The sequence below is a fragment of the Bufo gargarizans genome, chromosome 8, assembly GCF_014858855.1.
Source record: "Bufo gargarizans isolate SCDJY-AF-19 chromosome 8, ASM1485885v1, whole genome shotgun sequence".
NCBI classification, from domain to species: domain Eukaryota; kingdom Metazoa; phylum Chordata; class Amphibia; order Anura; family Bufonidae; genus Bufo; species Bufo gargarizans.
Genome location: NC_058087.1, coordinates 183,922,739 through 183,938,293, shown reverse-complemented (window position 1 = coordinate 183,938,293; position 15,555 = coordinate 183,922,739). Strand labels below are relative to the sequence as shown.

Here is a 15,555-nt window from a genome sequence, read left to right as displayed (position 1 = left end):
GGGCACCTTGAGACTTCATTTGCATATCATTGCAAAAATCACTTTTTCATCTGAATGAAAAGTTGAATAAAAGAAAGAGGACACATGCTGGAATGAAGGTACTTTATTGCACATTGCTATGTTAACGGTTTTATATGGTCAAAATAGGTGACAGATTCCCTTTAAATATTACTTATTATAAATATATTCCCAAATACCTTTCATTTTATTATAATGGCTTTTATTGTCTGGGGAGCAATCATCAGGAGAAATAAAATGGCCACCGTTCTATTAGTACACACAAAACCTGTCCTAATCACACAGGAGGACACATTACTTCACAGCACTGAAGTAAAGAGCTGCCTCATCCTCCTCTCTGCTCTACTTGTCAGGGATTATGATCCCGAATACAGATGTTAAGATCTTCAGCTGAATCTCTGTAGGTATGGAGTTCATGAGGAGACAAGAGAAGAGGTGGAGATGTGGATAATGTGCAGCAGCACTTGTATGTGGTCTCCATTACCATAGCCTGTCCTGTCCATCCTCTCTATACTTCATGTCTCCTCATGAATCCTACAGAGATTCAGCTGAAGATCTTATTCAGGATCATAATCCCTGACGAGTAGAGGAGAGAGGAGGAAGAGGCAGCTCTTTAGCTCAGTGCTCTGAAGTAACTTGTCCTCCTGTGTGATTAGGACAGGTTCTGTATGTATTAATAGGACAGCGGACATTTTATTTCCTCCAATGATCGCTCTCCAGACAAAACAAGTCAATATAACTAATGAAAGGTATTTGGGAATATATTTAAAATAAAGTAATATTTAAGTATTTTCATAATTTCTGGAGAACCCTTTTAAGGCAGCTATGATCTATCTCTACACACACACACACACACACACACACACATATATACACACACACATATATATATATATATACACACACACACACATATATACACACACACATACAGACGTGGACAAAATTGTTGGTACCCTTTGGTCAATGAAAGAAAAAGTCACAATGGTCACAGAAATAACTTTAATCTGACAAAAGTAATAATAAATTAAAATTCTATAAATGTTAACCAATGAAAGTCAGACATTGTTTTTCAACCATGCTTCAACAGAATTATGTAAAAAAATAAACTCATGAAACAGGCATGGACAAAAATGATGGTACCCCTAACTTAATATTTTGTTGCGCAACCTTTTGAGGCAATCACTGCAATCAAACGCTTCCTGTAACTGTCAATGAGACATCTGCACCTCTCAGCAGGTATTTTGGCCCACTCCTCATGAGCAAACTGCTCCAGTTGTGTCCGGTTTGAAGGGTGCCTTTTCCAGACTGCATGTTTCAGCTCCTTCCAAAGATGCTCAATAGGATTGAGGTCAGGGCTCATAGAAGGCCACTTTAGAATAGTCCAATTTTTTCCTCTTAGCCATTCTTGGGTGTTTTTAGCGGTGTGTTTTGGGTCATTGTCCTGTTGCAAGACCCATGACCTGCGACTGAGACCAAGCTTTCTGACACTGGCTAGTACATTTCTCTCTAGAATTCCTTGATAGTCTTGAGATTTCATTGTACCCTGCACAGATTCAAGACACCCTGTGCCAGACGCAGCAAAGCAGCCCCAGAACATAACAGAGCCTCCTCCATGTTTCACAGTAGGGACAGTGTTCTTTTCTTGATATGCTTCATTTTTTCGTCTGTGAACATACAGCTGATGTGCCTTGGCAAAAACTTCGATTTTTGTCTCATCTGTCCACAGGACATTCTCCCAGAAGCTTTGTGGCTTGTCAACATGTAGTTTGGCATATTCCAGTCTTGCTTTTTTATGATTCGTTTTCAACAATGGTGTCCTCCTTGGTCGTCTCCCATGTAGTCCACTTTGGCTCAAACAACGACGGATGGTGCGATCTGACACTGATGTTCCTTGAGCATGAAGTTCACCTTGAATCTCTTTAGAAGTCTTTCTAGGCTCTTTTGTTACCATTCGGATTATCAGTCTCTTAGATTTGTCATCAATTTTCCTCCTGCGGCCACGTCCAGGGAGGTTGGCTACAGTCCCATGGATCTTAAACTTATGAATAATATGTGCAACTGTACTCACAGGAACATCTAGTTGCTTGGAGATGGTCTTATAGCCTTTACCTTTAACATGCTTGTCTATAATTTTCTTTCTGATCTCTTGAGACAGCTCTTTCCTTTGCTTCCTCTGGTCCATGTCGAGTGTGGTACACACCATATCACCAAACAACACAGTGATTACCTGGAGCCATATATATAGGCCCAATGGCTGATTACAAGGTTGTAGACACCTGTGATGCTAATTAGTGGACACACCTTGAATTAACATGTCCCTTTGGTCACATTATGTTCTGTGTTTTCTAGGGGTACCATCATTTTTGTCCATGCCTGTTTCATGAGTTTATTTTTTTACATAATTCTGTTGAAGCATGGTTGAAAAACAATGTCTGACTTTCATTGGTTAACATTTATAGAATTTTAATTTATTATTACTTTTGTCAGATTAAAGTTATTTCTGTGACCATTGTGACTTTTTCTTTCATTGACCAAAGGGTACCAACAATTTTGTCCACGTCTGTATATATATATATATATATATATATATATACACACACACACACACACCTTCTCATTCAAAGAGTTTTCTTTATTTTCATGACTATGAAAATTGTAGATTCACACTGAAGGCATCAAAACTATGAATTAACACACGTGGAATTATATACATAACAAAAAAGTGTGAAACAACTGAAAATATGTCATATTCTAGGTTCTTCAAAGAAGCCACCTTTTGCTTTGATTACTGCTTTGCACACTCTTGGCATTCTCTTGTTGAGCTTCAAGAGGTAGTCACCTGAAATGGTCTTCACTTCACAGGTGTGCCCTGTCAGGTTTAATAAGTGGGATTTCTTGCCTTATAAATGGGGTTGGGACCATCAGTTGCGTTGTGGAGAAGTCAGGTGGATACACAGCTGATAGTCCTACTGAATAGACTGTTAGGCCTCTTTCACACGGGCGTCAGTTTTTTTTGCCTGGATAAGAGCCGGGTGCATTGCGGGAAAATGCGCGATTTTTCCGCGCGAGTGCAAAACATTGTCATGCGTTGCACTCGCGTGAGAAAAATCGCGCATGTTTGGTACCCAAAACCCGAACTTCTTCACAGAAGAACATGGTTATAAGGGAAAATAATAGCATTCTGAATACAGAATGCATAGTAAAACAGCGCTAGAGGGGTTAAAAATAAATAAATAATTTAACTCACCTTAGTCCACTTGATCGCGAAGCCGGCATCTCCTTGTGTCTCCTCTGCTGATGAACAGGACCTGGGGTGAGCTGCTGCATTAAATACCGGTTAAGGACCTTTGATGACGTCACTCCGGTCATCACATGGTACGTCACATGATCTTTTACCATGGTTATTCACCATGGTAAAAGACCATGTGATGACCGGAGTGACGTCATCAAAGGTCCTTAACCGGTATTTAATGCAGCAGCTCACCCCAGGTCCTGTTCAGCGCAGAGGAGACACAAGGAGATGCCGGCTTCGCGATTAAGTGGACTAAGGTGAGTTAAATTTTATTTTATTTTTTTAACCCCTCTAGCGCTGTTTTACTATGCATTCTGTATTCAGAATGCTATTATTTTCCCTTATAACCATGTTATAAGGGAAAATAATAATGAACGGGTCTCCATCCCGATCGTCTCCTAGCAACCGTGCGTGAAAATCGCACCGCATCTGTACTTGCTTGCGGATGCTATGCGATTTTCACGCTTCCCATTCACTTCTATGGGGCCTGCGTCACGTCAAAAATCGGACAATATAGAGCATGCTGCGATTTTCACTCAACGCACAAGTGATGCGTGAAAATCACCGCTCATGTGCACAGCCCCATAGAAATGAATGGGTCCGGATTCAGTGCGGGTGCAATACGTTCACTGCACGCATCGCACCCGCACGGAAAACTCGCCCGTGTGAAAGGGGCCTTAGAATTTGTATTATGGCAAGAAAAAAGCAGCTAAGTAAAGAAAAACGAGTGGCCATCATTACTTTAAGAAATGAAGGTCAGTCAGTCCGAAAAATTGGGAAAACTTTGAAAGTAAGGGCTATTTGACCATGAAGGAGAGTGATGGGGTGCTGCGCCAGATGACCTGGCCTCCACAGTCACCGGACCTGAACCCAATCGAGATGGTTTGGGGTGAGCTGGACCGCAGAGTGAAGGCAAAAGGGCCAACAAGTGCTAAGCATCTCTGGGAACTCCTTCAAGACTGTTGGAAGACCATTTCAGGTGACTGCCTCTTGAAGCTCATCAAGAGAATGCCAAGAGTGTGCAAAGCAGTAATCAAAGCTAAAGGTGGCTACTTTGAAGAACCTAGAATATGACATATTTTCAGTTGTTTCACACTTTTTTGTTATGTATATAATTCCACATGTGTTAATTCATAATTTTGATGCCTTCAGTGTGAATCTACAATTTTCATAGTCATGAAAATAAAGAAAACTCTTTGAATGAGAAGGTGTGTCCAAACTTTTGGTCTGTACTAATATATATATATATATATATATATATATATATATATATATATATATATATACATACACAGGGAGTGCAGAATTATTAGGCAAGTTGTATTTTTGAGGATTAATTTTATCATTGAACAACAACCATGTTCTCAATGAACCCAAAAAACTCATTAATATCAAAGCTGAATATTTTTGGAAGTAGTTTTTAGTTTGTTTTTAGTTTTAGCTATTTTAGGGGGATATCTGTGTGTGCAGGTGACTATTACTGTACATAATTATTAGGCAACTTAGCAAAAAACAAATATATACCCATTTCAATTATTTATTTTTACCAGTGAAACCAATATAACATCTCAACATTCACAAATATACATTTCTGACATTCAAAACAAATCAGTGACCAATATAGCCACCTTTCTTTGCAAGGACACTCAAAAGCCTGCCATCCATGGATTCTGTCAGTGTTTTGATCTGTTCACCATCAACATTGCGTGCAGCAGCAACCACAGCCTCCCAGACACTGTTCAGAGAGGTGGACTGTTTTCCCTCCTTGTAAATCTCACATTTGATGATGGACCACAGGTTCTCAATGGGGTTCAGATCAGGTGAACAAGGAGGCCATGTCATTAGATTTTCTTCTTTTATACCCTTTCTTGCCAGCCACGCTGTGGAGTACTTGGACGCGTGTGATGGAGCATTGTCCTGCATGAAAATCATGTTTTTCTTACCTTGCAGACTTCTTCCTGTACCACTGCTTGAAGAAGGTGTCTTCCAGAAACTGGCAGTAGGACTGGGAGTTGAGCTTGACTCCATCCTCAACCCAAAAAGGCCCCACAAGCTCATCTTTGATGATACCAGCCCAAACCAGTACTCCACCTCCACCTTGCTGGCATCTGAGTCGGACTGGAGCTCTCTGCCCTTTACCAATCCAGCCATCTGGCCCATCAAGACTCACTCTCATTTCATCAGTCCATAAAACCTTAGAAAAATCAGTCTTGAGATATTTCTTGGCCCAGTCTTGACGTTTCAGCTTGTGTGTCTTGTTCAGTGGTGGTCGTCTTTCAGCCTTTCTTACCTTGGCCATGTCTCTGAGTATTGCACACCTTGTGCTTTTGGGCACTCCAGTGATGTTGCAGCTCTGAAATATGGCCAAACTGGTGGCAAGTGGCATCTTGGCAGCTGCACGCTTGACTTTTCTCAGTTCATGGGCAGTTATTTTGCGCCTTGGTTTTTCCACACGCTTCTTGCGACCCTGTTGACTATTTTGAATGAAACGCTTGATTGTTCGGTGATCACGCTTCAGAAGCTTTGCAATTTTAAGAGTGCTGCATCCCTCTGCAAGATATCTCACTATTTTTGACTTTTCTGAGCCTGTCAAGTCCTTCTTTTGACCCATTTTGCCAAAGGAAAGGAAGTTGCCTAATAATTATGCACACCTGATATAGGGTGCTGATGTCATTAGACCACACCCCTTCTCATTACAGAGATGCACATCACCTAATATGCTTAATTGGTAGTAGGCTTTCGAGCCTATACAGCTTGGAGTAAGACAACATGCAGAAAGAGGATGATGTGGTCAAAATACTCATTTGCCTAATAATTCTGCACGTAGTGTATATTTTGTGTGTGTGTGTGTGTATCTCTTGTACCTACCTTAATAAAACAGCCTGAGGAACACGGAAGACCGCCACTGAAACACGTAGCTGATTAAAATAAAAACATTACAAATAATACATTTTAATACTAGCCCCCAGTGCAGCACGCCTTTTTTTCTTGCTCTTCTGAGCCTACCTCTCTACTTATCCCTGGTTGTGACATTATTGTGTGTGTTCTCTCTGTACTGTAACATCACTGTGTGCATTATTCCTGAGCTGTGACCTCACTGTTTGCATTCTTCCCCTGCTGTGACCTCACTGCGTGCATTATTCCTGAGCTGTGACCTCACTGTGTGCATTATCCCTGTGCTGTGACGTCACTGTGTGCATTATCCCTGTGCTGTGACGTCACTGTGTGCATTATTCCTGAGCTGTAACATCACTGTTTGCATTCTTCCCCTGCTGTGACCTCACTGCGTGCATTATCCCTGTGCTGTGACGTCACTGCGTGCATTATCCCTGTGCTGTGACGTCACTGCGTGCATTATTCCTGAGCTGTAACATCACTGTTTGCATTCTTCCCCTGCTGTGACCTCACTGCGTGCATTATCCCTGTGCTGTGACGTCACTGCGTGCATTATCCCTGTGCTGTGACGTCACTGCGTGCATTATCCCTGTGCTGTGACGTCACTGCGTGCATTATCCCTGTGCTGTGACGTCACTGCGTGCATTATCCCTGTGCTGTGACGTCACTGCGTGCATTATCCCTGTGCTGTGACGTCACTGCGTGCATTATCCCTGTGCTGTGACGTCACTGCGTGCATTATCCCTGTGCTGTGACGTCACTGCGTGCATTATCCCTGTGCTGTGACGTCACTGCGTGCATTATCCCTGTGCTGTGACGTCACTGCGTGCATTATCCCTGTGCTGTGACGTCACTGCGTGCATTATCCCTGTGCTGTGACGTCACTGTGTTTATTATCGCTGTACTGTGACATCACTGTGTGCATTATCCCTGTGCTGTGACGTCACTGTATTGTGTTTAGGGTCTGTTTTGGCGCCTCCTTATATGAACACAAGCACAATAACCAGACCATAAAATGAAGCCACACAGGACACGGCATTAAATACAGCATATATTTAAAATAGCTTAAAAACCATTTTACAACATACAAAAATAGTCAAATAGTCACAGGACTGTGCAGATCGTCACAGCTGGAACCTGAGAGCATGTTCTCCGCCGATCTGTGGTGCTTGAGGGAAAAAATAGTCATAAAACTAAAAGGAAGGAGGAGGTCCTGCGTCTCCATCCATCACGACGATTCATGACCTATGACACGTGAATGGCAGGACAAGCAGCCATTTTATTCTACACACCCACACAAACCTCTGGGGGCATCCTCAGCCGCCATGCTAGGAGCCATTTGTTCTCACAGATTGCAGCTCCGAGGCTTTTTTACCATCCTGTCCTCAGACAATGGTGGATGTCTGATACAGTTACAGAGAACATGGCCGACCGCCAAAGCCCTCACCTGACACAGGTGGATTTAAATCCTCTCAGACAGAACATAATGGACTCTGTGTGTTTAGTCACAGACGTCATGAGTTACAACAAGGGATGTTTTAATCAGTAAAAACCTGCAGCAAACATTAGTTCTAAGTGTTTTGAGCTAACCGCCATTTTGTGAACTCTGACAGAAAACCTGGCTGCCCAGGGTAACCAATCAGAGCTCAGCTTACAGTTCTCAAACAGCTCTGGAAAAATGAAAGCTACGCTGTGATTGGTTGCTATGGTTTTCCCAGACGTTTCTTACAAAATGGCTACCGCTGCTATTTCTCTGGGACAACTATTTTTTGGGTACAAATGTCTACTTTTTACATTTTTACATCGGATTTTGAATTTCTTTGCTTACTTTCATCTAGCGTTCAATAAAATTGGAGGCTACCAAAATCTGGAAAAGGCGTATGCAGCGGCCATACCATCCCTGGTTGTCCCGAATGCCACCTGTCACCTCCCGCGCTCCGACGCCATGCATCTTTTCCGTGATCCGATCAGTGGTGATCTACCTTGGCCAGGGATGACCTTTGGGTTAACCATCCTGGCCGCCTGGTACTGGTGCACCGATCAGGTAAATATACCTCTGTATACCGTGTATTCTGACGTGGGCGTCCATGTCCTATTGTTCTATGGGACTGACAGAGAAGTTGGTAAATTTGGGGTGTCTAAGACCCGGCCTGGGAACGCCCCCAAGCCCCCCTGGTACTGTATTTTTTTATGGGAGGGGCTTACATAAGCACTGCCCAGTTTCAGCCCAAATTTGCCAAGACTGTCTCAAAAAATTAGAGACAGTCCATGCAAATTACGGACAATCCCTTTAATTCTCTTACTGGACACTGGGGGCGCCATTGATCACTGTAAAATATTCACTCTAATGAAAATTAGGGACACTCTGCAAATTTGAGACTGTTGCCAACTATGAAGAAGCCATATCCCCATCTAATGAGCTATACACATACACAGTGGAGGCGGCCATTTTGTATCCACAAAAGAAAAAAGGGACTCTATCAGTTCACAGGGAACTGGCAAAAAAAAAGGCCCTCATGTAAAGCAGATAGCGGGCATTTGGTTCGCAACCTATCAGATTGCACATTTTATTTGACCAGTGCTGTATATAACATAAAAGAAAACATCTGATTGGTTGCTGTGGGTAAAACCTCCATTATCTGCAGGTACAAGGAGAGAAGGAGTTGCCCATAGCAACCAATCAGATTGCAGCTTTTATTTATCCGTTGCAGGTTATAACGTGAGAGAAGAGATCTGATTGGTTGCTGTGGGTAAAACCTCCAGTAGCTTCAGAGAAGGAACTGCCTATAGCAACCAATCAGATCACTGCTTTTAATCTGTAATCTGCACTGGTTGCTATGGGCAACAGCTCAACCACTTGGCAGCCATTGAACGCTCAGTGATATGACAAGAATGGAGTAGCAAAAACAAAATGGCTGCTAGCAAAGTGTATGCGTCAGAGAGCCTACGATCAGTCCACCCTGTGATTGGCAGTACATTTTTCTCTCATGAAGAAGCCATTTTAGGAAATGTACTGGCTCTATGGCTGGTGTCAGCAACCTTTGGCAGTCCAGCTGTTAAACTACAACTCCCAGCATGCTTTATTCACTTCTGTGGGAGTATGGAGAACAGCTGAGCAAGTGTGCATGCTGGGAATTGTAGTTTTACAACAGGTGGAGTGCAGGGGGTTGCTGACCGCTGCTCTGTGGGAAACCGCACTTGCCGTACTGTTTTCACTTGCTTTTTCCACCATTGCAAACGCGAGGACAGGCCATGCCTGAAAATGCTGCCCAATACAGCGAAATACCACAGTGGTCGATGGGGGCTCATGTCAGTTTTGTACCCTGTAATTTGCAATTGTCCTCACACCCCGGTCTGCTATATACATACATACACACATATATACATAAAGTTACATATTCACATACATACAGCCAAGTAAACCAGAAAATAACCCGGTGGAGAGAAGAGGAAACCTCAGCCAGTCGCCATTTTAGATGGTCACTGTGCCCTCTCAGAGAACTCGCATCTCTAAAATGGAGGAATGACCGCCGCCGTCAGAAAATGCTCACACTCGCAGTGACCACCCTCGATTGGCATAAACCTACATACAGCGGAGGCGGCCATTTTGTCAGCCTGCAGTCACCAGAATCATTAGCATGACATCCACAGAGTAGAGAGAAACATAAGCCCCTTCAAGGAGCCAAAACCCATGTATATACAGTATAATTCCTCTAATCCAGCCTCCTAATGGTGATAGCAGCAGATTTTATGTTCCCATTTTCCTCTATATGCCCCCCCAAAAATATGGACATCACAAAGATGGCGGCTACTAGCAATCAGGGGTCCTCATTCTGACAGACCGAAGCAGTCCATGCATTTCCTGGATAATCTTGTAATACTAAAATGTCACCACTAGTGGCCGCTGTAGGAAAACCATGAAGCTGGCCAATTTAGCCAGTGGGTCTTACTCTTGGCAGTTCACATATTAAAAGGGGTTGCCCGTGAGGAGACAACCCCTTTAAGGGACGGAAACAGATATAGGGCTTAATGAGATGTAAATTGGTAAAACACTCAGTGAACATGGCTTAAAGGGGTTCTCTGCTTCTTTGGACAATCCCTACTTGACAAGAAGCTGATTGCAAAGTTTATTTTTGCCGGGACCTCCCCCAGCAATCAGCCGTGATCTGTGGAGAAACCTGGCAGGAATCGTTCCGTTTCCCTGCAGCGCCTCCACAGGAGAAATTAAGTATTACACAGTGTCCATTCATATCACTCGGTTGTCTGGACAGGTCCTCCAGAGAGGCGCTCTTTATAACCACTCTACACACAGAGGACCCCCCTCTATTAACACCCTGATAGGGTGTATGACTATGGCTCTAGTGTATGGATAACCACCGGCACTCCAACTGTGGTGAAACTACGACTCCCAGCATGCTCCATTCATTTCTATGGAGTTCTGAGAACAGTGTGCATCTTGGGAGTTGTAGTTTAACCACAGCTGGAGTTCCAGAGGTTAGCCATCACAGATCTATGGGGTTTCCCCCACCAATATGGCTGCCTTCAGCTGTGCAACTTCGGTTGCACCTCCATTTCAAACCATGATGCTCTGAAAGGGGCAGAACATCCCTTTAAATCACTTTCTTATTAAACTCTGTCAACAAATGGCTGCCGCATGTTTACCTGGTAGCAACAGGTTTTGGTCCACTATGGGTGACTAGACCCACGCGGGCAGAGTTAACCCTATAATATCATGTACCTGTAGAGCACCTCCATTGAAAAATAAAATAAAAAAGACCAGAAATAGGAATGTAAACAGCACAAGTGCAGCGAACGCAGACCCTACAGCCTCAGCAGCAATGGGCATCCTAAAGACAGTTCAACACCCCCAAAATAAATGCCTGCCAGCCTCACCAAGCCCCTCCGCGGCGGTCAGGCCGAGCAGCACACCGGTGGCCTATTCCAGCAGCAGGGAACCATACTACACCACAGCACTGGGCATCGAGCACAGTCTGCAGTGTATGCCCGTATGGACCTGAGCCCACACAGGACCACGGTAGAGAGACGCCACTCCGCTCAGCAGCTTACTCAGAGGTCCTTGTGTCCAGGGGGACCGTGCCCTCTCCTCCTAGAGTCCAGGTTGCCCGCTGCCATCTTGTTCTTCAGGTGTTTCGCTTCGGACAGCTTAGAGTACGGAATCCCGAACGGCGTGGTCACGGTGTCGGATTGTATGGGACTCTGGGAAAGGGGGCTGGTATAGTTGGCTCCGTAGTCCTTGCTGCTCCAGTATCCCGTTCTCGCCCCCGGGCTGTCAGACTTCCTGCCGATCTGACGGTACGCTCCGGCACCTTCGAAACTCTCGTTCCTGGCCCTGTCCTTGCCTACGTTCCTGGACGTGCCAGGACGGGAGTGGAACCTGTCGAATCCTCCAGAGGGGCTGTTTGTACTGTAATGGAAATGTGACATCCCCTTGAAGAGCAGAAAGAGAAGGATAGGGTGTTAGTATAGGTGTGAGTAAATTAGTAACCACTCCCCAATATAATAATGCAGCATGCGCATGGCTCTGCTATACCCTGCCGATCGAGAGGAGCCGGGTCTAGAAGGGACTTTTTACTGTCCAGGTGACGCAGGTGCATGGCGGGTCAGCGTATCAGGGCTTGTTATTTGGAGGCCTATATCCTATTGTGGCACTAGGGGGCAGCACACAGGCCAACGAACAATGGATCGTGTATTATAAGATGGCATATTTGGTGGTATGACGTTGTGGCTGACCTGTGTGATTTCTCGCCCATCAGGTCATCGTACAGAGGTCGCTCTCAGCCAAGAATCTGAGCCACGCTAAAGCCGGGTCTATCCTCGCCAGTTATCTGAAAATGTTACCCATGATCTTTATCATCATGCCAGGAATGATCAGCCGGGCTCTTTACCCAGGTAGGAAGGGCACCTATGGCATTTTGCTATGGAATCCCTGTTTTTTTTTTCTCTTAGGTTAATTGTATGGTGTTATCTAATACAGAGGAGGCCGCCATTTTGTTTCATTGGCGTCACTAGCTCATACGCATTAGAGTGCGCTTACAGCCTGTCATGTCCTACGCAGTCTGAGCAGCCATTTTGTATGTGGAGATGTAGGGATACATGAAAACTATTGCATTAGGGTACGCTCACACAGATAGTGTCGTGGAATTTTCTGCGCGGTGGGTTAGCTACATGCCAATTAGTCCTATTTAACGGGGCTATTCCATGTACAGATTCACAGCAGTGCCAGAAAGCCTTGGATTTTCAATGTGTATTTCCGCCATGTGTACATAACCTTCCTCCCCCTGGCCGTTTTGGGCTGACGACCCCCAGACAGAAGCATACTTACCTGCTTCACACCATTGGGTTCCGACTCCTTCACTTCCTTGCCGCCACCTCTGCGCTCCCTGTGCTGACACGAGTCATGTGGCTGCTTCAGCCAATGACTGGCTGCAGCAGTGGCATGCCCCCATGCATCACGTGACCCAAAAACACCACGCACGGGGGACACCGCTGTGGCCAGTCATTGGCTGCAGAGGCCAAGTGACCCGTGTCAAACCAAATATTGACATGGGGGAGAGCAAAGGCAGTAGGAGGGGTGGGTGTGAAGAAGCTGGAACCCAGAGACACAGGGCAGGTAGGTATGCTTCTGTCTGCACATCCGGTGACGTAGGGGGATCTGCCCGAAAGGCCCCCGGGGTGAACACACCCTGTAAAGCTGACAATCCATGCTGAGCTAATACTTCTCAGAGCAGAGATCTTGCTACAGTCCTCTACAATATAAAAACATATCAAGAGCACAAATCCTATCCTAATGGTTTGTTACAGTGTATCAGTGAAGGTAATAATTATATGATCCCGATGGATTGTCCAGACCAGATACAATGGTAACAAGCCCTTAGCTGTGAGAAGTATTAGGTCTGCAGAGGTTTTCAGCTTCTAGATCTAAACCATGAACGTTCCCAACTCAGTGACAGCAAGCAGAGATCTTGAACACAGTGAGAAAATGAGACACAAGGTCTATTAGAAAGCTGCAGAACAAGGCTTAAAAGGGGTATACCAGTTATATTAAGTTATCCCCTGTGCACAGGATGGTGGGGATCCTACCGCTGGGACCCCCACCAATCACAAGAATGGGGGCCCTGTACCCCCTGAAGTGAACAGAGCGGCAGGTCGGGCATGCATGCAGCGGCTCCATTCATTTTTAAGGGAGTTCTGGAGACAGCCGAGCGCCACCGATCTAATAGTTATCCCCTATCCAAAGCGGAGTACCACTTTAAGCTTTACTTAAGACGGGAAAACTCATGTAAGAGTCACAGTAACCTCCGTCACACGGACCATGGTGCTCTGAGGGGACGTGTAAGGCTTTACAATTACCAGGAAGGGTGTGTACAAGGTAAGTGCCCCTCATCAAACACTTTCCAAGTCATAAACCAGAAGGTTTCATACATCCCTTCTATAGAAATCATCACGAGTGACTACACCCACAATATAACAGCTGCCGTGCCAAATTCCTGCAAACCTGGCAGCGGGCGAAAGTTACCCGATGCCAGATTAGCAGCAAACTACCTGACAGTCTGCAGACAGGGAAGTGAGGAATCCCTGTCTTAGAGGGGTTAACCAGGTTTTTAAAATTGATGGCCTATCCATTAATATCTTAAAGATGGATCTGACTCCCACACCCCCTACGACCTGCTGTTTGGATAAGCACAGCGCCGCACACTGTATAGTGGCTGTGCTTGGTATTGCAGTTCAATCTCATTCACATGAATGGCACTGAGCAGCACTTTGGCCATCTGACCAATGGATGTGATGTCTGAGGCCAAGGAAGAGGTCACAGAGTTCACCCAAGCTAATAAGCAGAGGTGCAAGAGATACAAATTTAGAAAAGGAGAGCATGAGACATCAATCGTTAAAGGGGTTATCCAACCCCTAAAATGCCTCCCCATACGCCCGGGCGCCTCACACAGGTTGTACTTACCTGGCTCCTTGCGTCACTTCTTATGTCAGCACGGCCGCCGCTGCATCTGATTGTCGCGAGGAATGGGGGTGTCTCGGGGGGCTTGGGATAGCCAATAGCAGGCCGCGATAGGAACGAGCCTCGCTAGCATCGTGGGTGACCCTAGGGAGGCTTGTTCCAGTCACGGTCTGCTATTGGCGGAACCCCAAGCCCACCCCCGAGACACACCCCTTCCCCGCGGCGCAGGATTTTGACATCCACGCGACGGAGAGATGCAGCGGCAGCCGTGCCGACATCAGAAGTGAAGCGGGTGCTGGGAAGCCAGGTAAGTACAACCTCTGTGAGGGGCCCAGGCGCATGGGGAGGCATGTTAGAGGTTGGATAACCCCTTTAAGGACCTGGGTATTAGGACATATTTCTTTTTGGAGCTATAGTTCATTTGAGGGGGCAGGGGCATAGCTACGGGGGTGCAGAGGGAACAGTCACATCTGGGCCTCTGCCATATAAGAAGTCACCAGTATTATAAAGAAATGGAAAAGCATTTGACTGAAAATAGCAGAGGCTGGCACGTGACGCTGCCAACACAACTGCCATCCCTGCAACGTGCTGAAGCGGGTGTGTACAAGCCCTCATAGAATTCCACAAGAAGGCAGAATTGAAAGACATTATGTGCCACTGTAAAGAGGAACGAGCTGTGACGCTCACAGCGGGCATGATGTGCCAACCTCGGAAACAGCCTCACCCATAACCGTCACAACGGGGCTTATTCAGAAAAGCAGTCATCCATGGGAAGCAATCAGCTGTGATCAGATTGTATGGATCCTCCTCTTCATACACTAGTCTTCATACAGGAAGCCCATCTTGAATTAAACGGGTTGGCCCATCTAGGACATTGATAGCGTATCGCCAGGATATGCCATCAGTGTCACATAGATGCAGGTCCTACCTCTGGCTCGCATCTCTAGAACAGGTCCCCAAAGTGAACAGAGTATCTGCACATGCATGGCCACCCTCCATTCATCACTATGGGATTCCCAAAAATGACCAAGTGCTGGCTTGGCTATTGCCAGCAGTTTCACAACAGTGAATGGAGAAGTAGCCCCTTCACCCTGTGGCACTGCCATAGTGGCTAAGCTATGTTCGGAATATAGGGATGGCGAGCACGCAGTGCATACGCAGGGTGCTCTCCTTCACATCGAGGGGCTCGTTCTAAGATAGAAGCCATATGCCATCAATGTCCCAGGTTGTCCAACCCCTTTAGGGTAAATACATACGATCAGGATTGCGTGCGGAAAATCCGCACCGTAGGTCATGTGGACTGTATTCTATAAGAATTTGAAGTTCTCATGCACATCATGCAGATTTTTCCCATGCGGATTTTAAAATCCACAGC

The 15,555-nt window shown here is 45.5% G+C and overlaps 2 protein-coding genes across 6 annotated transcripts in view; one reads left to right on the top strand and one right to left on the bottom strand.

The window, feature by feature from the left end:
• SLC5A10 (solute carrier family 5 member 10) overlaps positions 1 to 15,555 on the top strand; it is a 117,251-nt gene that overhangs the window by 41,656 nt on the left and 60,040 nt on the right. For all 5 annotated transcript variants that reach the window (XM_044305009.1, XM_044305008.1, XM_044305010.1 and 2 more), the window contains 2 exons: positions 8,047 to 8,252; positions 11,983 to 12,118. In XM_044305009.1, the coding sequence (XP_044160944.1) occupies positions 8,047 to 8,252; positions 11,983 to 12,118 (342 nt within the window). The remainder of the gene's footprint in view (positions 1 to 8,046; positions 8,253 to 11,982; positions 12,119 to 15,555) is intronic.
• Positions 9,444 to 15,555, bottom strand: part of FAM83G (family with sequence similarity 83 member G) — a 30,151-nt gene continuing 24,039 nt past the window's right edge. The window contains exon 5 of the mRNA XM_044305004.1: positions 9,444 to 11,656. Within this exon, the coding sequence (XP_044160939.1) occupies positions 11,276 to 11,656 (381 nt within the window). The 3' untranslated portion in view covers positions 9,444 to 11,275. The remainder of the gene's footprint in view (positions 11,657 to 15,555) is intronic.